The sequence below is a fragment of the Triturus cristatus genome, chromosome 9, assembly GCF_964204655.1.
Source record: "Triturus cristatus chromosome 9, aTriCri1.1, whole genome shotgun sequence".
Classification (NCBI taxonomy): domain Eukaryota; kingdom Metazoa; phylum Chordata; class Amphibia; order Caudata; family Salamandridae; genus Triturus; species Triturus cristatus.
Window position 1 is genome coordinate 1,233,168,312 of NC_140592.1, and position 26,217 is coordinate 1,233,194,528.

A 26,217-nucleotide genomic window follows, 5' to 3' on the forward strand; every position below is an offset into this window, starting at 1 on the left:
GAGTCATGGAACACAGAAAGCATGGAGAGAATCAGTTATTGATATCATATGTGAAACCATTTGGTGCCTTAAGCACAGCAACAACTGCAAGATGGGTTTAAAATGTTATGAAGGACGGTGGCATTGATGTGGATACATTCAAATCGCATTCTTTGCAAGGTGCAATAGCAAGTAAGTTGTATCAGTATGGTGGTCAGTTGGTGGAATTTTTGAAAGCAGCTGATTGGTCCAATGTGGTAAGCTTTGCAAAGCACTATTTTAGTCCAATAAAACATGTGTCAAATGTAGTATTAAAGGGATTTCACCATGCATAATGGTAGCCTCCAGTCTTGAAATGAAATGGCATTCTCCAAGTAAAGTAAAATGAGAATCAAGATTTCATTAAAGACACGGAGGCTAACATTATCCCAAACTCCTCCTCCCTTAAATAAAAATTATTAAAAAAAGAATGAAGGGGAGATTTTGAATTAACAGTGAATAGGGCAAATGCTTTTTAAATTTGTGTATGGTTAAAATATATTGAGGTTGTTTTGTCATTATGAAAGTTATGTGGAGAAAGTAGAATGATGATGGGATCGGTGTTTTTTCTTTCAGCAGACTAGCGAGCAAGAAAGACGATTTGGAGGGCATCATGATGGATAAAGAAGGCTGAGAAACGGTGGAAATTAAAAGAGGAAGAATGTTCTGGACAAGGGATATTTATGGACTGGAATGTTCCAATTCCAGTTTTTCTATTGGTCTAAAGTTCTTTAAAGGTGCTGCAGAAGTAGCATTAAAAGATATAATTAGGCTATGTGGTTTTAGGTTTAAACCTATAATAACTGATAAAACTCCACCGAAAGGAAAATAGCCATCACTGGTGTAAATATATAAACACCGAAAAAACTACTTTGCAACCACAAACTAAGTGCCATTCAAAGAAAGGAAAAGATAAGTGAAAGAGACATTTTTATTTCTTCCTGAAGGGGCCAATACAATGTAACTTTGTTATAAAAGGTGGCATCAAGAAAGACTTGGCTAACATTATTCTGCTTGAGTTTTGTTGTTTAGGGATGTCACTAAAACATTGTCTCTTCTTCCTTCCGCTTTATTCAGTTTTGTGGTCTTTGGTCTAAAGATGCAGTGTTTAGAAGCATGTTTTAGGTCTTATTTAGTTATTTTATAAACTGTCGGGAAATATCAAAATCATATTTGATATGTTGGCTACATTTGATTTCACTGATAGATAAAATGGCTAGTTTCATAAGAATCTTTCCAAATATGTACCATCACATTTACCAACAGACAGAGAATGGGTGAAATCCTTTGCTACATCAGCCCCATTTTCTAGTGAGCCAGTATTGATTTTAAGTGAATTGCCAAACACCCCAAGCTTTAAACATTCAATGCAATATCTTGTGACAGGTATATATGAAAAGAATGTTGTCACCAAGTATCTGAGATAGTGTTGAAAATATGACACCAGATGTTTGGTAAACATGGAACACAGTGTCAATTGGAATTCTGCTGAAAAAAGTTCATACCAAGTTCAATAAAGATTGGAGTGATATTGTTTGTATTTGCAGTAATCCAGCTACGTATGTGAAAAAGTTGTATGATGGTCTGTCAAAATCGATACCTGAGCTGAAGTGCTTCCCTGTAAGAGATCCTTGTCAATTGCTAGATGGTATGCTGAAAGTATCTTTACAATATTAAGAGTTAATGAAGAATGCTATTGACTTTGTAGTCCATTCTGGTGCAGTAAATATGTATTTGGACCTCATATACCCTGTGCACACTCTATATATACAGATGCACAATCAGTGCAGAAAGCAAGCAATAATTAAACTAAATTAAAGTTCAATAAACACCGGAAAAACACTGTTTCTGTTGTTTTTAATGGCGAGAAAATGGGTAACCACTGATAACCACTGTTTTATTAAGGCATTGAAAAAACTGAAAAAACCCCACCAGAATTTACCAAAAATAGAAACTGAAAACAGGAAAGCCTAGATATAATGCATAATGGTAGCTTCGGTGTCTTTAATGAAATCTTGATTCTCATTTCACTCTGCTTGGAGAATCGCCATTCTGTGGTGAAGTGGAAGGCAAGGCTTTTTATTTTTTAGCCATTTAAAAAAAAAAAGAACTAACATAACCCTTCCGAGAGAATGTGGCAGGGAATGAAGGGCTTGCCTGACCTAAAATAAACAACATAAGCAGCTATTTACTAAGCTGCATTGATGAGGTTTTGGCCCCAAAAACAAATTGTTTGGGTTCTAGATATCACAAAGAGGCCCATCTAGGAAGAATGTGGTCATTCTATTCGGCGTTAAATAAATAGGAGCAACCACTTGGTAAAGCAACTCTCTAAACCCAGCTGACAGGTAAAAAAACAGAAAGTGGTTGGGATGGCTGGTGGTACACATGTGGAGGAAGGTAGAAGGACCAGCCACGGTGAGGTGCTTAAAGATTGAAAATTATTAAAGAGACAGCAACCTCTGGGACAGGTTTTCTAGTCCTGCTTTGGGCAAAGACCAGCTGATTCGGAAGTTAGGCAATGCAGGAAGCCATGATAACACAAGTAAACCCAGAATTAGGTCATGTTTCCATGTGACTTTAATCTCACCCAATAGCACTTTATCATGATTGGTAAATACATAAAAATAAGCCTGTCCCAGTAAATGATTCATCTGTAATGCAAGTGCGCACACATAGTTTTCAAGCTCCTACCGTATTGTCCCTGAGTCGCTCTCCACGGACAAGAAAATCTGCACAGCCATTATCCTCCTGCCTAGGGGCTTTGTAGACAGTAACGCAGCTAAGTCCGCCACCTCCAAGTGGTACCCATCCACCACTTGAGTCATCCCGGGTCATCACCACAGCGCGCACACGTGCATAACTATTACTGCAAGAGAATAAGAGAGGAAAAGCAGAGGATTAGCACTCCCATCAAACATAAAACTCAAATAACTCCACATGAAAAGGCTAAATGAATTTCACCAGGATTAATTTTTTTTGTATATGTGTGTGTGTGTGTGTATATATCTTTCACGTAGAGGTCCTGAGTTTGACCAACATAACACAATGTTAGTCAGTATGGTTGAATTTTGCCTCAATAATAATGTGTTCATGTTCGAAAATGTACTGTACCAACAACAATGCGGAGTGGCGATGGGGGCCAGCTTCTCCCCTAGCTATGCCTGTCTACATATGGGATGGTGGGAGGAGCTGGTCCTCCGCAATGAATTCTTGAACAGTATAACATTGAATGTCATAAAATGGTTGAGATACATAGATGATCTTTTTGTGGTTTGGCATGGAACAATCAGTGAAGCAGAGGCATTTGTTCAGAACTTAAATGTCAATACTTTGAATTTGCACTTCACTGTATCTATTAGCACTATATCTGTAAACTTTCTGGATGTTGAGATATATATCCGCAATGGTCAGATACACACCACACTGCATAGAAAACCCACCGCGGGTAACTCGGTGCTCCATGCGAGTAGTGCCCACCCTGATCATCTCAGTCAAAGTACACCATTTGGTGAGATGATACGGTTGAGGAGAATATGCAGTGATGACAATGATTTGAAGCAGGCACAGGCATCCAGTAAAGCTAGATTTTTGGCTCGAGGATACTCGCCCAAATGCATAGCAAATGCTATTCAGAAAAGTAATCAGTTAAGTTGGGATACCCTTTTAAACATACAAAGCAAGCCAGAGACTACTAAGAAGGAAGGAGAGGACTCATTCAGGTTTATATTTGGGTACAGTAAACAAAGAAAAACATCAAAAAAATCATAAATAGGAACTGGCCTATTATATTGGGGGATCCAGTTATTGGGCAGAAGTTACATAGAAATGCCACTATAACCTACAGTAGAGCACCCTCCACGAAAGATACCCTGGTGTGCAATAATTTGGAAAATATAGGCAAAAGCACTTGGCTCAGCCAACGCCATGGCTTCTTCAAATGCAAAACCTACAAGGCATGCCAAAATGGAATCAATGCCACTTCCTATAAAACCCCATTTAATCCTGTTGAGATCCCGATTAACGAAGCCCTAACATGCAAAATGACCCATGTGGTTTATGTGCTGGAGTGCCCATGTAGTCTCCGATATGTAGGCAGTACCATGCTGCAGGGACACAAACGGGTACTCCAGCACATCAGGGCAATAAAAAAATCAAGATCAGTCCTATCCGGTGTCCCGACATTTTGGTGAACACCATAAGGCAGATCTGACCCTTTTGAGATACTTTCTGATTGATTGTGTGCAGAGTAAGAAGAGAGGGGGTGATCGAGTGAGAGCTCTACGCCAGTTGGAGACTAAGTACATTCTAAACCTCGATACTAAACACCCCGGGGGTCTCAATCAAACTGAAGATTTGTACACTTACCTTTAACATTTGATTCGATGGGATTTAGATAAAATGTCCACAGTAGCTGAGATTAATAACAATGAAATTCAATAGAGAAGTCATTGTGAAAAAAACAAATCAACCCCTGTATATAGTAAACATTGGAATATGGTGCTGCATATTTTTAAATTCCATATGTAATTTCTCACGGTGTTGTAGTATATTTTAGTCATATTTTATATTTTGTTTTTAACACGAGCACTTTGCACTAGAAAGGTATTTTGCACTTCTTTGAACAGTTGATAGGTTACACTAGAACGGCGTACACTAAAGAGTATAAGAACCATAGTTGGTGACATTTGTCTAATATATTAAGGGCTCATGCCAAGGTATTTAAACCTGGATTTTATAGCATGTGTCATTAACAATATAATTGCATGTTTGCACAAAGTTACGGCAGCTATATAACAACTTCTTAGGTATAATAGCAATACCATATGTCATATGTACTGTATTTGTTATTTTAAAGGGAACAAAAAGTTTTTTTAGAAAAATGTATTTAAACATATATTTCTTTTAAACTCGAAGCTCCCTTTACAACATCGATGAATATGTTGTCTATGTCTATGGTTTTAAACATGTGATGTTCCAATGCACTAGTCACTTTAAAAACAAAAAAATGTAACAAAAGTATTTAAGCAATCACGCACTGAATAGCGCGTCATGTGATCAAGATCCCTAGAGGATCGAAACGCGTCAGGCGAGTGAGAGTGTGTAAGGGAGCGGAATAAAAAAATTACTGCACTCATCTGTGCAAATATATATATATATTTTTTTTTTCCTTCAAGTTTTGGGTCTTTTATTGCACAAAATACAGTAGCTGAAAACACCATTTTCTCAGAGAAGCATGAACTATGGGAAATACATATATCAGTGAAAATAAATGTGGCCAATAACGTTATTTGGAGCTACTGTACTGATAAACACACATTCAATATTACAGTTCAAAGGTCAGATTACATGTTTTCACCTCAGTACTGAGAAACTGACATGAAAAACATGTTTTTACTATTATTTTGTAGGGTGAGGGTGGGGTCATGAGTCACAAGAGGTGAAGCATTGCTTTCTCAAGTCTCAGTAACTGACTTGAGAAAACAAAGCTTGTTGTCTTGCAAATTTCATTCTAGAATCAGTTTACAGAAGAAGCCAACTGAGGCAATCCTCACAAGGCCTAGGTATTATGATTCTATCTCAATGTACAGATTCAACCTTGTGCTCTGGTTATGGTTAAATACCTCTGTTTATACCTAACGGGGATCAAAAATCCACACACCCATTGGTGTCACCAACAACAAAAATGGAGCAACTTGGAAAAATATATTCCTATAGTCTGAAAAAATAACTGACCTCTGCGGTCAGTGGTTGCAATGTACCTGGCTCCATCCCCATCCTTAAACCCAGTGGTAACTTCCAATTTGCTTATCTTGTTCACTAAGTTTATATGTAGTCAAAAGAAAGGCCTTCTAGTCCTTGCTGCCCAAAGGCGGGATTGCCCTCACATGTCTTTGCTTTCGTACTAGTTGTCGTGAAGCCGGAATTTGACCCTCGTCAGATTCTCCGGCAAATGCCGGGATACATGGCAGCCAGCAATTGCAATTTGTTACAGATTACCAGATTTCGTTGATCCTCTCCCCTCTGGGTCCCGTGTGACCAACTCACACTCACCATTACATGATATTTAACTGTCACTTAGAGTTGACACATTTCTATCTATCATGAGTGGCTTGACCCCCACGACTAACCAACCTTGCATCCACCCGTACTGCGATTTTTACGAGACCAAGGAATCAATTACTTAACAATTATCTAGGGATCATTATAGTACCTTCACCGCATCTATACAACGCCCCCTCTTAACTGGAGTTCTTGTTAGTGGGTTCCTCTCACAGTATGTTGTTTCCCCATGGAACAGTTAATTTTTGCATTCTACTGGCTGATCTGTCCTCTGTGAGGCAAGTGTAGAAATTTAGCCCTTATATCCCTGGCCACACAAGTAGGTAAACCACATTCTGTGTCTTGCAATTTGTCTAAGTTCTTATACTGATAGTGTACCATTATAAATGTATTTGTCCGTTTCTATTGCGGTATCACATGCCAGGCACTGGCCACATTTATAGTTTTCTTTTACCGGTTACTACCATCAATGGTTTTTAGAACAAAGCCTCTTGTAAGTGTCAGCCGGGATCTCACTATTTTATCTTTTAAGTTTTGGTTTTGCTGGTATGATTTGATTTGACTATTTGCAAAGCGCAACTATCACTCCGAAAGAAGCATCCTGGTGCTATGCGGAAGAGAGAGAGGGAAGAAAGGTAGACATATAATGTGTCTCAGTTATATAAGTGAAGAAAAGAGTGCTTTGGAGGATCCAAAGATCCAGGTATTCAAGGCCTTCTGAAATGAGTTTCTGATTCCATCAGCCTTAGTTGTATTGGCATGAGGTTCCATGCTCTGGTTCCTAAAACTGCCAAAGATTTACCTCCTTTGGTATGCAAACATCGGTTTCGGAATTTTGATATTCTAAGGGTCACTATATAGGATATGCCAGTTAGAATTGATGGCCTTTCTAATCTGCATACAATTACAGTCTGTATATCAGCATATATATGATATGCATTTACACTTGCAAACAAAACGACTGTGCTGTAACATGCAAATAATACTGGCTGTTCTGCAAACAGTCTACTCTCTATAACTCCATCATAGAGTATGCTGCCCAAGTAACCTGGTGTCAGACTCAGTCAGTCCAGTATTGAACCAGGAGTGCACATTCCAGTATCTCCAAACAGTAATAGCCGTTTCAACGTGTACAAGTCCAATTGTATGTGCTTATCTTCTATTATTTTTAGGTCTTGCCTACGCAGTGCGCATGCGCGGCATAGGAAAAAGACCTTTAGCCATCGCTACACTTTTGCAGGCAAAAACGTGCACGCGTTGCATTGCTTTCAATGGCAATGTGTGCATGTTTGGCGATTCCCTTGTGGGAGCGAGCAGCGGCGCTATATGTTAGCAATTAGCGCGCCCTGCTGCTCGCTCCCGCAAGGGAAACCGGCGCAGGCCTCCTCCTCTCTCCCCTTTCCCTGCTGCCGCGCGAGGCGCGCGCTTGTTTTACTAGCTCCCAGGTCTAAATGACTGTTAATTTCTTAATGCTCTGTTCTTTCCATAAATTTCCTAACCCTTGACCTGATGTTTCATAACGACATGTTCAAATGAATATGCATATTTCTATTTAGAAAAAATCTGATATCAAAGTAGTAAACAAAACGCTAAACACAGTTTACCCATGCCAACTTTTAGACTTTGGTTTGACAGAATCAGCTTGGATAGCAGCTATTATTAAATTTACATAGGTACGTTTCATTTCCATCACATAACGTTTGCTATAATGTAAAAAGGAAACTGCAACACTCCGCATTCCCTCTTGCGTCTGAGGGAGTTGCTTTGGCTTCCCATGTGTTCTCTCAGCTGAACTCACCCATGACTCAGGCTCTGACTGTCAACCTTTCCTGGCTTTTCCCGGGCGTCTGCTCCTCTGGCACACTGTGCGGTGCGCTCTCCTCATGCGCCTGCGCTCGCGCCGAGTCCTCCACTTTTGATGCCTTAATGACTCTGTCCTCTCGCGCAGCCAAGAAAAGAGCCTTCTGCTGTACATTCCAAAGCCTTAAAGCGACAGCCCCTGCCATGCCTCCTCCCATGCCCTCCCCCTGCAGGGCTGGGTTACTCGCCCATTGCGGGGCTGGCTCCGGCCATTCTTCGGCCTGTATGGGTCAGTCCATCACTGCCACACAAAGGCACTTGTTTCATGAGCCACTTGTAAGCGAACAAGTGAAGACACAAAGCAGAGAGCACAGGTCTGCCAGGCCTTTCTGCGACTCGAGGTCTGTGTCTAATTCTAATGGGAAGAGTCTTTTGGAAAGTTAAAGATTTGCCAGCAGTCTCCCAAGGTGTGTGTGACAGAGCAGGAGAGCTTTCTGGGAGTTTTAAATGAATGTTCTCAAAAAGAAAATGTTACATGTATCTATTAGTTTTTGGTTGTATTTTATATAAAACAAGTAGCGTTACACTGTTTTTACTCACTAGTAAATGTTCATTATTTTTGTTATTGTCATAGAACAGAAACCATTGTAGTTCTGTTGCTGTAGATCCTAGCTTTGGTCAGTGTTATTAGTATCAGTACCCTCCACGCTATTGATTTTCAGAGTTCCCATGTCACCAAAGAGTGAACCTGCCATTGTCGTTTAAGTATATCTGTTCATAAGTGCTCGACAAACAGATTCCGGGTGTCAGGCCTGAGGTGCTCGGCGACTTTCACAATTCATACATTTTTCAAAAGCAAACGCATGCGACATTCATCACCTCGAAAGCGAGAATTCCATAATGCTTCAAAATGTGGATTTCAGTCCAGATCTTGATGGAATTTGTGAAATCACGGGAAATGTTATGTATGTCATACCCTTGACTTCATTCAGGGAGGTACATGCATTCACACGGTTGCTTTAGAGCGCTATGAGGCATTAACTACAGCGCCAACAGTACTACTCATTTTCAAAGGCACCTCCTTAAGCGTAAATTCCATAATGTTAATAAAATGTGTTACATAGCACATACCTACTCTATGGGGGCTTAGGAGTGCTGTATACTTCATAGAGATATGATGGCCTCACAGTTCCCGTCAGTGCCTGGCAATGCCTTATTTGAGGTGGTGCACTAGGTCATACATGTGACATAGGCACTTCGTCTTCGTCATAGCCATGCCACGCAAAGTGGAGCAGTTTGATTATGGGAAAGCAAGCAGTGGGAGATCCCGGAGGGAACGCAGATTACTATATTTTAAAGATGACAAACAAAGTCCAGAAGAACAACATATTCTTTATATCATCTAAAAGGCACAGAGCAGTCCACCAGCGACCAGCCACAACTGTAGCAAGCTGAGGCTGCCCACTTGTGAACCCTGAATCAAACTTGCAACTCAGCATTCTTTACGAATAAGGAACAGCTGTACATTGAGATGGATGGATTATAAAAGACACCTCGCTTACTATAAAACACATTAAATACAAACAACTATTTAAGTGCAATATTAGTTCATACAAAAAAGCCTCACAGAAACCTACACATGTTGAGACAAAATGAGAACATATCACTGCATCACAAAATCATAATATTTTTGGCAGTCTCTTGCTCCTCTGGCCCCTCTTCCCTCTGGAGAGTCTTTCCTTCTCAAACTCCCGTCTACCCACTCCTCTGCCCTCCCACTCAATCATCAATGTTTCCTGAGCTCCTGACCAGCACTGTCCTCGGCAAATTCCGCAGTTTGCCATCTGCGGTTCTAACCTCATTGAACAATTTCTGTGTCACTTGAATTGGTTCTGAACATCCATCTATTTCCTTTACCTCTCTGTTTAATGTCACCCTTATCCGATCTTCCACCATGACCTCCACAAACTTGGATGTTTTATTTCAGCTCTCATGCCTCTCCGTTTTTCATCACTGCTGCCTTATCCACCAATATCTTCTGGGCATATCTAATTCAGACTGGGCATAACCCCCTGTTTGTTTTCCTACCCCTTAGGGTTATTTATGGAATAATTCCAGTTGTGCTGTGTGTTGTTACTCTATGCTTCTAGCCTATCCTCCAATCGCTTCCTTCAGTCTACGCCTACAGTAATTCCTATTTCAATTCCATTTTCAAAGTGCAGTGTAGCCTCCCTGCAAGACCATTGGTCTTGGGCTTGTAGGATGCTGAGCACCTAAGCTCTACACCATTCCTTGCTAGAAAATATGCCTTTTTAATCATACTTCTTTATTTATCATTCTCAATTCGGAGGAAATGAGCTGCCACGTTGCTTTGCTCTTCCAAGTACTCAAGGACAACAGTACACATCCCAGGTGCAACAAATAGAACCGTCTGAGATGCAGTAACACCTTGGAGGTGTTGAAATCAAAAACAAAGATATGCATAACTGTACAAGTCCAGCCAGCCCTGCAGGCCCAGTGTCTCACTGGTAACCGGTAACTGAGAGATCCTACTGCACAGCGCCAGCAGCCACCACTCTAAAAGGGATGCATTGCAGAATGGGGGAGGGTTGGTCCTGGCAGTTAGGACGGATACAGTGTATTGTGGGTACATGCAGCAAGTTCGTATGGTCTCCACAAAATGAGTGGAGGGACGAGAGAAAAGTAGAACAAGCATTGGCATAGCCAATAAGTCTCACCTTTGGGACCTAATAAGTGTTTAGCCATGCAACACGATGTTGTTGCACCAAGGATATTGTGCTGGATAACTAAACACTTATAAGGTCCCAAAGGCGAGACCTATTGGCTATGCCAATGCTTGTTTTACTTCCTAATGACATAAGCACCCTCTACGCTGCTCAACTTTCAGTGACCCACATTCTGCACTGGGGTTTCAACCCCTAATGAATTATCACAGCCAAGCCAGAGTTTTAGTCCGTGACTAAAGTGGTGAAAGTGCCTTGTGCATATAGTGATGCAAGAACCTTATTAAACATGACCTCAGAAAGCTTAAGAGAACCGAATGTAGATTTCTAACAAAGCTTGGGATGACTTAGCAATTAACCTGCCTATCTGGATTGGCAGGAAAAATGAAAATGAAAAATGTCCGATTTAGAAACTAGGACTCATTGAACATACACTCCAACGTTCTGTGCAAAGGTGAGCACATCTGGATTGCATTCCATAACTATATTCAATAGACAACCCACAATATTAACACGTTTAAAAAAATAATATTCAGTAAAATGAAAGAAGGTGGTCTCCTAATTTGCCTCGCTCATGTTTTGACCACTTAGAAGTGGCATTTAAAGTTCAATCTAATGAGCAGGAAACAATAAAAGCTCTTACTACACTCCCTAACACTTTCCTCCAAAATTTATAAAACGTTCTATTACTAGTGATGTCTAAATGAGAGGCATTGCCCTTCTCCACAGCACGTTCCAATCACCCAAAAAATATTCACTTCACTACACTTTCAAAATATATATAATAAAAACCTATAACAAACATATTTTTTTCGATTGTGTCGTTTAAAAACTCAGTGAACATACTTTGAAATCAGTTTTACCCAACACAAGTATCTGGTAAATGCTCTCCCGATGCATTTCACAATCCAAATTGAGGTCATCAATTGCAAAAAACATGGTCCTGTTTTAAATAACTAGCCTTTCATCGGCCTGATAGCCTGCCAATTCCCCCTTCCAAACACATGATGGTGAATTGCTTACTTCTTCCTTGTAAAATTATCATTCACAACATCCTGGCATGAACGATTCCCCACCAGCCGACCTGCCAAATACAATGACCGCCATTCTGTGTGGATCCATTCAATAACGAACAAGCCGCTTGCATACGTTTGCCATCAGTAACATGGAGTAACTGGAGAAGCCTTTAATTACAAACAACGCTTATTTGTCTTTACTTACTTGCCGTTCTTCATCTTCACCTCTCAGTTGTATCTTCTATACATTTCTCACCATATCCCAGAAACAATTCAATACACTCATATACAATATGACCATTTGGTGTGATGAGCAATAATAATGTGCTGATTAGCCTCACGGAAATGATTCCCTTTTCAATTACTGGCAGCACAGTCCAGCACGAAAGGATGAATCTGAAATGGCATACCACAGATGTACTTATGTTATGTTATTTGAGCTTGTAGCGCGCACAGATACTCCAAGGAGTGTCCCGACACGAGTCAGGGGAGAGGGTGAGTGGCAAAAATTAGACAAAAAGATGAGCCTTCAATTTTCTTTTAATAGACAAAAGTCTTGAATACTGGGAACTGCCAGAGGAAGTAAGTTCCAAGCCATGGCAGCTCTGACAGCAAGTGAACTAACCCCCACTCTTGTGAGTCGGAAGCGAGGGATGTGGACCAAGAGCTGGGATGATGAACTTAGTCCAACTGGAATAAATATACTCTCTACTCCAACATCCATACAATAACTCATCTCTTGGCCACATTCTGCCACAAATACTCTTTTGCCCTAGAAACATACTTACTGTAGTAAAATAAGGAACACCCTCTTAAATTACATAACAAGACTATAAAATGTTGAACCTCTCATCCTAATAGAGAAACTTATCTTTATGCAACAAAATCCTATCAGCTATGAGCCCATGGAGTTACAAAACATGCCAGAGATCAAGGCTCTTAGTGCTGGCCAATGTGAGGATAAACACAGGCGAAATCAAGAATGTTTAACCACATTTTCTTTCCAAAAGTTGAAAGCATCGCTGTGATATTTGTAAATTATGCAGTTCACATAAATGCTAATGTTCAGGTCACAGAAGTGAATATCACCATACTGTTTATTGAGTTTCATGACAGGAGCTGTCCACTATAAGCCACCTAAATAAAGACTTCATGACCAGCTCATGTATTTTTCTGTCTAATTTGACCCTTATATAGAACTGGTATAGAATCCCTAGATGGTTTATGCAGTGTTCACATTTTCAGTGCGATCCTGTGATAAAATCTGAACGGCTTATTGGTAAAAGCTGAAAGACCATAGGTCATTTGTCCATACAATTTGTACTGACACGCCATCCTACACACCAGTCAGTTTTACCTCCATACCTGACAATAGGACCATACAAAACGAACTTTGATCTTGCCATCATGATGTGAATATCTACCTTTATGCAACAAAAACCAGAACAGTTATGAGTCTATGCTTTAATGTTATCATCCAAGGTTAAGTACCATTAGATGATCCATAATCAGTGGGCCTTTACATAACTACAGACCTCTGCAACCTTTAATACAATGTGTAAGGCTCAAAAATGTATTGCCGGTAGGGCTGCAAAGGCACTTCAGAAAGGTTCACATTCACAGTACAACCAATCTCTTCACCCTCATAATTTTCACACGTGCCAACAGTACATTCTTAGAACACCAGCCCCAAGGCAATAACATCACATTTTCTACGTCCTCTAAGAATCTTTTCCAACATCTGGCCAAAAGATACACCTTAAAAATGTATTTCTATTGGCGCCGCAGGCTCACCTGAGCTAGCAAGGAAACGAGATGGATACGACATACTGTACCTTAATCTATAAGAAAAAAGCAGTTACTTTAAAAAAACATGTTTTATAAGTCACAGCCAAAAGAAAAGACGAAAAAAGACTAGAGAAAATAAACACTAACTGTTACAGCAAAGGCCTCTTTGAACTGAGTCTCAAGAGGACAGATGTACTAAGAATTGAAAAGGCCGCAAATGTTCCAATTCAGCGTTTGCAACGGATAAATAGCTCTTTCTTATGTACTAACCCATATAAAGTGTTTCTGACTCCTAAAATGGGATTCTGAAAGGACAGCTTTTTGGTATCTGGAAGGGCCGTGTTGTAGGCGTCCCTTCCAAATACCGAATCGGTATCTAATGCATCAAGATTTTGCTACTAGAATCCAGTCACAAAACATGGATAATTTAGCAACACCTCAAAGGAGGGGGCAACCCAGTCATAAAAGGGACTCCTTTCTCTTTTGTGGATGTAAAAAAAAGTTTATGGAAGGCAATGGTCTAAAGGACCTCTGCCTTCTCCTCTGCTTCCTCTTAAACAATTTATTTTTAGAAGTTATCTTTTATTTTTAAAAGCAGTTCCGTTTCCTTCAAAGGTAATGGGCTGCATTCAAATAAAAAGTCTGCTTTATTAAAAAGCAATTACGGACATGGTGATCTGCTGACCCCAGCAGGCCACGTATTTGCATAGTCACGCTACGCAAAGCTCCGCGAAACGGTAAAAAATCTCCACGAGCACGTAAAAGTTCAGCGAACATGCGGAATTGCTTGTTCCGCCCGTTCGCGATGCTTTTTTCTTGTTCGCGTGCTCGGGGAGAAATATCTCGTGAACACGCATTTTGAAAGCGCAAACAAGCAAAAAATTCCGCAAAGCTGCGGATCGCAGAATTTTTAGCAATTCCGCGTTCTCCATGGAATGCAAAATTACTCAAATTCCGCGAGCAGAACGGAATTTACCGCCCAGGCCTAGTGATGGCCTCCAATCGTAGTGAAACGGAATGTGACCTAGCCCATTAAAATGCATAAAGTAGTTTGGATTCCGACCCACTATATTCAGAATTTAAGAACTGACCTATCAGTACATAGGTCGGTTTTTACAATTATTTACGGGTCACAAAACTGCGACCAGTATTTTCCAACCAGCAAATAGAACATCTAGCCATCTTTTGCTTATAGTTTTGGAAAACACGTATATTGCTTTAAAAGCAGCATCCATATAACTGCACAAAGCAGTATGTTGTACTGAGCAATCCTTTGATTACATCCAGCAACTTCTCAGCCATGGATGTTAGCAACCATAATAATGAGCAGATTAACAACTCATTTTATATAGCCCTTCATAATCTAAAAGTCACCATTTCCAAGAGCTGTAACAGGTGTTACTAGTGATTAATTTAATAGTATACAATTTATTGATCACAGAAGGGCAAAAGCATGAGCAGGTTTGAAGTCCTGGCCTGCAGGTTACTGATATTAGACGAGTTGAACTACACAAAGCTGATGGCAGAGTTTGAGAGGATCTTTTCTACATAATCACAAGATGAGCTACGGTAAGATATTTTGCAGAATGCAACTAAGGGCCAGATTTATCAAGGTTTTGCGTCAACCTCACGCCATGCAGGGGCGACACAAAACCTATGAAAGATATATCAAGCCACGCAAGGCCACCATGTGTGGATCAGCATGGCTTGATAAATCTTAAGTAATGCAATGTAGCGCAAAACGCTGCTTTGCGTTACTCTGCGGTAGGGATGCTTTCCATTGGTGGAGCGTGGATGTTCCCAAGCATCCATCCATGGGTTTTGGCGCATTCCCAGATTTACCATTAGTGGTACACCTGGGAATGCGTTAAAATACTATGTCACCTCAGGTGAAGTGTAGCGAGGAGATATATCTTTATTTCTCCTCGTTTTTATGTCGAGCCTAGTGCAGCGCGCATGCGCTGCTCTAGGAGATTACCTTTAGAAATCGGTCTGCACTTTTGAAGCACTCGCTCTTGTGGTGGCATCCACCTTACGGGAGCGAGCAGCGTTGCGCAGGGACTATCTGTTTGTAATTAACGTGGCTGCGCACGCTTGTTCATATTTGTTTACTTTCCCTTCCACTGCCTGCCTCACCCTCGCCCTCCCTTGTCAACCGGTCCTTTTAAACAACTTTGTGGCTTTTTGATCTCTACCAGTTAGAGTGCTACATATCTAGCAGCTGTACTTAAAAAAATCGTACTTTGTTAAAAGTATCTGCTAGCATGTATTTTTGTATAATACATTAAAACAGGGGTTGCTCTCTACACACACCATATAAACAAGCGCTCTCTCCTAGCACATGCTGCCTCTCTTCTAAAGTTATAGGAAGGATGAAACTTGGAGTCAGACCTGCTTTAATTTGAACCTGTGTCTGCTGTGCGCGCACAGATTTCTGGGGCCGTATGTTTTGAATTAGCGTGGCTGCGCCCGCTTTTTTATATTTGTTTTTTCTCTCTCCTCATTCCTGTCTCACCCTCGCCCTCCCTTGTTAACCATCTTCTCCTAAACAAGTTTGTGGCTTGTTGATCTCTGCCAATAACTGTGCTACTTATCTAGCAGCTGCACTAAAAATAATCGTATTTTGTCAAAAGTATCTGCTAGCATGTATTTTAGTATAATACATTAAAACAGGGGCTGCTATCTACACACACCATATAAACAAGCGCTCTCTCCTAGCACATGTTACCTCTCTTCTCAAGTTATAAGAAGGATGAAACTCAAGAGTCAGCCCTGCTTTAATTTGAACCTGTGGCTGCTGTATGCTCACAGATTTCTGGGGCCATCTACAATTACAACACAAGTGCACAATACTGAAACATATCACTCTATGGATATTAGCAATGAACTTCTTTTTTTTTTTTATTCAAAAAAGACAATCGCAACATCAGTTACAGGGTTAGAAAAGATTGAGTAGGTGCCGGGTATACATCGGTGTTTATATCACTAGCCCCACATGTCATTATTTTGAAAACTAGAAAGAGGAAAGGAGGAAAGGACAGAAAACTATGTGGTGAAAAAAGAGGTAGGGACAGGCACTGAGGGGGAGAGAGACATTGCTATACATTACATCTGGCATTCTGTAATTATGTTTGAGCACGCATGCAGGCCCCACCGGGCTATATTTGGTTACGTCCCCTAGGGACCAAATCAAAACATTTGTCTTGGTGTCTTAGCAGTTTCCTGGGGGATCATAAGAGTCTAGGTAAGTGTCCAGAGATCTCCACATCCCTCTAGAGGCCGGTTTCCAGGGTGAGTTCTGTAGTGCGATACTGTCCGCTCTGGCTCGGACCATTTTCACTGCCGCTGTCAGTAATAGGTTTAGTAGGTCCTTATCTTGTTCCGTTCTCAGTTCTGTGCTCATAAATGCAGAGGTGAGGGTGGAGAACTCCATTTCTAGTGTGCAGTCAAACAGATCATTTAAGAAACCAAAGATTTTCCCCCAGAATACCTTGAGTGTTGGGCAATGGAAGATAAGGTGTGCTAGGTCCCCCTTCTCCTTGTTACAGTCCCAGCATAGCGCATCCTCCCTGAGAATAGTCATGCAGGGGTCCAAAAAGCTTTGTGGAGCAGCCAAAATTTTGTTTGTGCGAGCACTGGGGAGATCTTATTGTGTGAGGCCGAGGCCCATAGTGTAGCCCATTCTTGTTCGCTGAGTGAGGTTTTGGATTGTTTAACCCAGTAGGCGACTGTCTTATCATTAAGTTTAAATGTTTTGGGGAGAAGGAGTTTGTAGGGCTGTGAGACTTGGTGTCCTAGTATGTCAATGTTTGGCACTAATCGAAGATTTGAGGGTTGTGGGGTTGATAGTTTAGTTTTCAATAGGGCTGATCTGATTTTCAGAAAGTTATAGAATTCAATGTCGTTTAAGTGGTATCTTGCTTTGAGGTCTGTCAATGTGATGGGGTACTTTTCGTTCTCTAGTTGGTAAGGGTAGTAAATACCTTTCTCAATCCATGTGTCGAAGGTTAGGCTCTTCCCTTTATACTGAACCCTGCTATTAGCCCAGAGTGATTCCATCTTAGATTTTTGTGTTTTTAAAGATAGGTTTGGATGCGTGGGGGTCTCTATTTTCTGTTAGTAGGGCCAGTGGGCTCAGATTGTTCAAGATAGCCCTCTCTACCTGAAGCCATACTGGTGTGTATTCGGCCGGCGGGGAGATCCAGTATGAGCCCTGTTTTGCTAGAAAAGCTAACTGGAATAACCTGAAGTCTGCTAGGTTTACACCTCCTTATCCAATCTTAGTTTCTTAATGCTTATTCTTGCCTTCTTTCCCCGTCAGAGGAATTTGGAAATCAGGATATCGGCTTTCTGGTGGAAATCATCTGTGAGGAGGAGTGGGAGCATACTGACCACGTAGTTAATCATTGGGGTGATCATCATTTTGATAGTTTTGACTCTACCACACCACGTTATGAATTTTGGGGACCATGAATCCAGAAGTTTCTTAATCTTTTCTAGTAGTATCTTCTCGTTGTGGTGTAGCGTGTTTATTAGCTCCCTACCAAAATAATGCTTAGGTATTTAATATGCCCCGTCTGCCATGCCAACCCCGAGTCCCCCAGGATGTCTTTCGTGCAGTGGATGTTAAGTGGTTTGCATTCAGATTTGTCCTTGTTTAGCTTATACCCTGAGAGCTTGGAGTATTCTGTTATCGTAGTCATCAGGGCCCTGATTGAGGATTTCGGATGTTCCGTAACTATCAATATATCGTCTGCGTAGTCGGCTAATTTCACTTCAATGCCATTAATATCGACCCCTTTTATGCTTAGTGTTTAACTTTATATCCTGGATCAGGGGTTCTAAGGTCAGTCAGAATAGCACAGGAGTCAGTGGGCAACCCTGTCTGGTACCTTTTTGCAATGTGAAGGGGTCTCAGAGATAGCCGTTGACTGTGATACGAGCCGAAGGTTCACGATAAAGGGCCATAACCATTCGAATAAAACCCTCCCCCAAATTGAAGGATTGCATGCAGCGTTCCACGAAGAACCAGGAGACCTTATCAAAGGCCCCTCGGCGTCTAATGCTATAGCTACTGCCGGTTCTGGTTTAATGGTCACATGTTCCAATATATGGCAGAGAAGTCGGGTGTTGTCGTTAGACAGACGGTTGCGTAGGAAGCCGACCTGGGAGTTGCTTATTATTTTGGGGAGAACGTGTGGAGTCTACCTGCCAGTATCTTAGCATAGATTTTACAATCCACGTTAATGAGGGATATAGGTCTGTAATTTTTTGGTGATAGGTGGTCTTTACCCTCCTTTGGAATGACTGTTATGTTAGCTTCTGACATGGATTTTTGGACTGCCCCCTTAGCTGCGGAGTGGTTAAAAACCTTTTTCAATGACGGTTTAAGCTGGTTTAAGAAGGTCTGGTAAAATTTGGCTGTATACCCGTCTGGTCCCAGGGCTTTATTCCTTTTCAGCGAATTGACCGCCATTTCAATTTTGGTGTAGCTAATTGAAGCTCAATTGGTTGAGGTTCTGGTCGTTTTTGTAAAGTTCTGAGTAGAACTCTTGGAATGTCTTTGTGTCTTGTGTGGGTTTTGTTGTTTGAGTCTGTGATTGATGAAATCGCAAACTGGTTGCGTTTGTGGTTTAGGTAGGAGGCAAGAAGTTTTCCTGCCTTGTTGGCTTTGCAAAGATTAAGGGTACTTGTTAAACCACAAACCTGCTCTCTCGCTCACGATTTTGTTATATTCATATTTGTTTTGTGTTAGTTTTGTTAGGAGCTTGCTATCCTGTGTGGTCCTTGCTTGGGCCGTTTCTAAGTTCTTGATCTCCTGCTCAGGTTGATTTAATCTCAGGTGTGTACTCTTGTTTATCTTGGACTTGATTTCAATTATTGTGCCTCTTACGGTCGCCTTTAGGGCATCCCAGAGTATGTTTATGCTCGTGCCCGGGGAGTCGTTATGATTGAAGTAGTCAGTTATTGCCTCCTCTACCTTTTTTTTCGTTCACGGGGTCTGATAGTACTTCGCTGTTAAACCGCCACCTCCGGGGGACGGCTTCGTTGTGGCATCCGCTCAGTTTTAGGCTGATACATGAGTGGTCTGATACAAGTCTTGGCGCTATATCAGAGTGTTCGATTAGGTGTGTGTGGTTCCCCGAGATTAGTATGTAATTTATCCTGGTGTAGGACTTGTGTGGGTTAGAATAGAAAGTGTAGTCCCTAGTGTTGGCGTGCTGTAGGCATCAAGCGTCTCTAAGGTTGAATTTGGAGAAGATGTTTTGGAGTGTTGCGTGTGAGTTAGTGGGGTGGTATTGTCAGGAGGATTGTCTATCCGTTATGTGGTCCAGTGGGATGTTAAAATCACCCACCACTACCATGAGGTCGTTTTGGGGGAAGCTATCTAGCGTACATGACACCTCCGACCAGAAGGATGGGTTGTCTGCATTGGGGCCGTATATGTTCGCTATGTGGATCTGCTCCTCAGATGTGTTACTAGTAGTCTTCCCTCTTTATCATGGGAGTGTGAGTCTATTGTTCTGTTTGATCTTTTGGATTCAAGGTCAAAACCCCTCGCTTCTTCTTGTCTGCTGGCGAGCAAGCCATCTGTGGGATCCAATTACCTCTCACTAGTTTAGCATCCTCCATGGATAGTTTGCTTTCTTGTAGGAGGATTATATCGCCTTTAGTTTTAGATAGGAAGTCTATTATCTTATGTCGCTTAATAGGGTGGTTTAGACCTTTGACATTAAGGGACACTATGTTAGGGTCCATTGTCAGGGTGAGTGTGTTATTAATGGCCATCATCTATAGTGTAGTGTGGCGTTACTAAATGCCCAATTCACATGTCCCCTTTCTCGGGGTGCTAAGATCCCCTGGCCTACTGCAATCAAAAACAGTTTCCTCACCAGATGTGTGCATATGGGTGGCCTCCCACATGCGTTGGCTACCACAATCTGCCAGATACGATTCGTAGTGAAAAAAGGTGTGAAACAGGAAAGCAAGATAGAGAATATAGAAGATAAAGATCCGAGAAACCCTAGTGCGGATTTCTTCCCTCCCTCCTGCTCTCCCCTCCCACCCCCATTGAAAAAACTTGTATGCCGGAGGTGCGACGGCAGGATCGCCGTTCCGCCTCACGGAGAATTTCTGTCGGGTAGCTGTCCTGCGGTACTCCCTAAGAGTTTGGGACCATGCAATGATATTTTACTATACATACAAAGTGTGGGGTAGAAACCCTATGCAGTATAATTGTCTATAAAGGATACAATGCTATGCTTCCCATGGCTTCTCTTCTTGGTGTTGGCGTCAACGCACCCATTGGGGATTGTTGGAGTGAGCCGCTCGAGGTAGGTATTACATCGTTGCATCTTGCTGAGATAGGTAAAGGTTGTAGTGCTCAGACTCTTTGAGGTAGACGGACTCTTTTGAGGTAGCTACTAGTTGATGGTTCCTTCTTGAGGCAGCTACCTTAGAGCTGCCATGCTAATGAAGTATGAGGACATGTTCATCCTGTATTTGGCTCTGGCGAAGGTCTTCTTTTGGTGGAGCCGGGGTGTGACGTTTCCATGTCCAGTGCTGCTGGGCCGTCCAGGAAGGACGCCAGGTCTTTGGGGTCAGTGAAAAGGTGGTGTTTGCCTTTGTCTGTTATCTTGAATTTTGCGGGGGCCACAAATGAGAACTTCTAATAGACTGGTTTATGATCAATACAGATGTGGAAGACTTATCCAATGCACTTGTGCCATATTTACCACAGACATGTGAAGTAATATTTTGCAATGGCATTATTACAAAAATATTAAAAGATGTTGCAACAGAATGAATATATTTATAAAACATGTATAAATGTACATCATAAATATTTTTTTTCCCACTCAACTTACTTTAAAGTACTAAAAATGTTAAATAAAAATTAAACTAACAAACATTTGTCAGTTATTCCGCGACAAACCATTGCCAATATCTTTGGTTACACGCTTATAAGGTGCCAAAAAAAACAACACATATTAGCAATGCCAATAGCTCAAAAATAAAATCCAAACTACCAAGCTCTAATTGGGTGTTTTATGTATGCTAAAAAATATTACTGCACATTGCTCAGAAGGTACGTTTTGTATTTTTAGCCTTCAGGCTACTTTAGCATTAAAACTAATTGTAAAGCTGTTCCACATTTGCAAAAATCCTAGAACAAGATTTTTCAGTAGCACACAATTCATGGCTTTGTAGTAGTGTTTAGAAACATAGTTATGCTATAAAGACATTGTCATAGCCAATATGTCCCACCTTTCAGAACATACAAGTATTTAGTTATGCAACACAATATCCTTGGTGCAACAACATCAACTGTTGCATGGCTAAACACTTATAACGTCCCAAAGGCGAGACCTATTGGCTATGCCAATGCTTGTTTCCTCTTTCTATGTGTGCTGAATTCTGCAGCACACATAGAAGGGAAAAAATGCCACTCAGGATTATTTTTGTGCAGGAAACCTTCCTGCACAAAAACAATGGGGCCTACAACGCAGGCATGCTTGCACCATGACCAAGACACCAGCATTGAGAAAGGACAGAAATGTGCTGTGTAATGGTAAATACAACGCATTCTAGCTCTTTCACGCACACCGCAAGGTGGCTTACTGCGTTTCACTGCATGTACGAATGATAAATCTGGCCCCAAGTCTTCAGAGAAATATATAAAACAGGGTGAGTTTATAAATACATATTAGGTTTAGAAAAACAGTGACAACTAGCATTGAATGCAAGCTGCATTATTCAGGTAATGGATTTGAAGCTTTTAGAAAACTTGAGGGCAGAAGCAGACACAGGTTGTTCCTCAGAGGCAGCACTTCAGTCACCCAAGATAGAGTAATGACAATTTTGAGAAAAAGTAGCCCCAAAGTCACTCATATAACTTTCCCAATCTGACAAGCATATCATGGTAAAAGATTTCCTGTAATCTCTGGAAAATGCTGCTGAGTGTAGGGAGATTACTTCTGAAGTGCTCTCTAGCGCTGCCTTTTTGGAAGATTGGCCATTCTGCCTCTTTTGCCTGACATCCAGAAGGCACTGGAGGGTAGGAAAGGGACATCCCGCTATGCTCAGAGCAATAAGGGAAAAGAGGTAGTTGTCCTTGAGTAACATCTCTTTCAGTGTTTCATTAGTGCATCCTTGTGGGTAATTATGCCTTTTTAGGTCTTGCCTACCAGACAGTTTTTAGCTCTCAGACCATAACAAAAACGTAAGTGTGCTTAGAACCTTCTTACTGCTTTACCATTGGTTGGTTTTATTGTCAATTTCTTTTGCTTGCTACTCATTCAATGGCTTGTCTTCGTCTTCTTCTGTTTGTCCCTCCCATGGAGTACAGCCTCTTTACCATCCTTTTGATTGGATAACTTGTATTCTTCTGCTGCTCACATTAAGGGGGCTACTTTCTTCTTTTTTTCAGCACTCATTGTAACATCCACTCTCTCTTTTGCTCCTTGATACCCCACCCAAACCTATACATTGTTTTCCACACCCGCTCCCTGGCTTCTCTTTTAAATATTTCTGTTCCTTCATCTGGGCCAAACCACGAACACCTGTGTTGCTCCCTCATCCCCTGCCCACTCCCTACTGCTTCCTTCCATCCCCGCTCCCTATTGCCCTTCCACCCACTGCAGTCCTTTAGTTTTTTTATTTAAATTATTTTGGTGCGCCCGACAGCTGCCATTTGCTGCCAGGCTGCTCCACCTTGCAAAGAAGTGAATTGGCGCAAAACAAACCATTTTTTTAAAATTTACCAATCAGGGCCCAATGAGATGGGAGCATAAATTAGCACTTACATGTTTTATTCCGAGTTACAATGAAGACTATTTATCAGGTGTCATGCATTTTTTCACTATCGTTACGGGTGAATGGTGGTAAATACATATAGTAGCTCCAGTGTAAAATATAATGATGTTCTTATAAAGGCATAAAACTGAATGATAGAAATAGTTGAAGGACTTCCATTATTGCTGCAGTAGGACAGTCCTGTGTAAGTAATGGAAATGCTGGTGAAACTAACGACACTGCTGGAAATCTGCACTATTTTCATAAATTTAACCTTGTGAATATAGGTACAACTGGTGCTATGAAACACAGCTGACGTTTGTTAATAATCTGAATACTGAGAAAAATGCTGATATGAATGAATGAATGAATGAGTGGTGGGACTTGTGGAGCACTTGGCTACTTCCTGGAGTGTTATTCAACAAGGAGTTGAAGAGGGGAAATGTATGCCAGGCCACCCTCCACTCAATCTGTAATACAACAACAAAGACCTGGCAACAAAAAAGGCACTTCTCTAAACAATATAATTACATGGGATTGCTAGTAGGGTAATGTGTAGATCTATTACTTCTACGTTAGTAGTTCTTATCATGAACTATCATTAAATCCCCAGTGCCATAAACTTCCTGGAGTGTACCGGCGCTAGTGAACAAGCAAGAGCAGAAGAAAGATGGAGCAATCACAGAGTAAAAAGCCAAGCCTTCAGCTGTTTCTTATAAGACCGCTCACTCGCTACTAACCGTAGCTCGGCTGTAAGCTATTCCAAGCTTGCGGGCCAGGGAGTGAAACCGGTTGACCTCGTGTTTTTGCTAGCTTAACCCTGGGGACCTTGGCAAAAATGACAAGGAGAGGATCGTAGAGTTCTAAGGGGAGAATAACATTGAACCCTATTGGACAAGTCCTCTGGCCCAGGGTGATGGAGAGCTCTATCGTAGAGTTCTAAGGGGAGAATAACATCGAACCCTATTGGACAAGTCCTCTGGCCCAGGGTGATGGAGAGCTCTGTGCACCAGTGTCACGATTTTCAACAGGATCCTTTTCCTAACAGGTAACCAGTGTAGATTGATCAGATGGGTAGTCATCGACACCAGTCTGTGAAGATAGAGTACACAACAGGCCATTGCATTCTGGACCGTCTGTAATTTCTGCAGCAGAAATTGAGGAAGGCCTGCATACAGAGCATTGGCGTAAGTCAGTCTTGACACTACCAGAGCCAGGAGCACAGCAGTGGCAGAGAGGAATTGTAAGAATGTTTTGGAAGTTAAGTATTATTTTGTTAATAATCTTTTGAAAATTGTAAGATTAGCTATTATCGTTATTTTAAGAATCTTCTGAATATTCAGAGAACTGCAATTATGAAAAAACAGAAGTGTTATTTGTATACTCTTATGTACACTGAGTGAACTGCCATTATGAAAAGCAACACTGCTAGTTAGATAATAACCTTATAAATATTGAGGGAATTGTCTTTCTGGCCACACAATCCATTCATAAATTGATGAATGAACTTGGATTATATTCACAGCAGCATGAAAAATGAAAACCTATTCTGAACCACCTTATTTTATGATTCATTAAATCCTTTAGGAAGCAACTTTGATTACAAAACACTGCAACTGGAGTTTAATGTCAATAAGCCTCAACATGAAAAAAACTGTATTAATTACACAAACAATTGTGGCCGGATGGACATTATTTAAATATACTTACCTGATCATACATAGGCGTTATACTTTTAGGTGCCTCTTGTAAACAATTGTATTGTTCACTCAGTTTGTGGTTGCTTCTCAGATAGGTCTGCGCTATACAAGAATCAATGAACATTTATGCCCCGAAGACCTTCTGTAACACATTGTAAGAGCTCTCTGCCAAATCTAACAGCATCCTCAGTGTGAGAGTCTGAATACTTATATTGCTGAATGTTTGTCCTGTTGCTCATGTGGCACTTTTGAGCATCTCTTTTGGAGAATTATTTCATGATTTTCCTCTAGAAATATGCACAAGGTTTTCAAACTGCAGCAAAGCCCAATATATTGGGTAGTTCTCCAAGAAATTGTTTCCTGTGCTTACTTTACCTTTAGTACCAAAAATTAGAACATTTGGAAACAAGGCCTGTTTTACCCTTACTTAAATTGAACCCCCGAGTTGTTGTGACCCAGAAGCAAATGAGGCAACTCTAACACGCCTACGTTTTTCAAGCTCCTCTCCCATCACTTCTCTCCCTCAATAACCAAAACAGCCCCCTTTTATCTGATCTACAGACCACCTGGACCAAACATGAACTTCCTAGAAGAAATCTCAGACCTCATCACTTCAGTCTTCCTCCACCACACACCCCACATTCCTCATAAACTTCAATCTCCCAAGCACTACAACACAAAATGTATGAAAAAACCCTTCAACATATTTCTCAACACTGTGGAAATAAAACAACTCATCAATAACCAAACTCCCTTGAATGCAACATACTGGAACTCCTCCTGCCAGCTTTCCCAAAACAGGCACCTACATCCCTGGAGTAGACCCACCACTTTCCCATCCCCTTCAGCATCAAAGACAACTGAAACTAGGAAAAATGACCTTCATCAAAGACTTACAGCTGGAAAAAAAACTAGAACTAAACAAACTGCTTGCCACAGATGTCAACAAACTCCTCAAGATATATAACACCCCAATGAAAACTCATATCAAACCCTATGTTCCACTGAAAATCCAATCTATCAAGCCAAAGCCCTCAGCACCATGGCACACGCAAGAGCTTTACAATAATAAATGTACCGTACAAAAACAGGAAAAGAAATCGAAAAGATCAAATCCCCTGGATGACCTCACCCTACTCAAAACACTATGTTCTATTCACTGATCCCTCATTTTCACAGCTAAATTCTCTTACTACAAGCCAGCCATCAGTGTAGCATCCAACATAAGCAATGCCTCCTTCAAGGCTGTCAAACACTGCACCAATCCTTTCCCTGAACCTACAATCCCTGCAT

At 41.2% G+C, this 26,217-nt stretch overlaps 1 protein-coding gene across 2 annotated transcripts in view; it reads right to left on the minus strand.

Moving 5' to 3' along the window:
- The window catches only part of SPRED1 (sprouty related EVH1 domain containing 1), a 406,087-nt gene that overhangs the window by 193,816 nt on the left and 186,054 nt on the right, over positions 1 to 26,217 (minus strand). For both annotated transcript variants that reach the window (XM_085627326.1, XM_085627327.1), the window contains exon 2: positions 2,713 to 2,887. In XM_085627326.1, the coding sequence (XP_085483452.1) occupies positions 2,713 to 2,887 (175 nt within the window). The remainder of the gene's footprint in view (positions 1 to 2,712; positions 2,888 to 26,217) is intronic.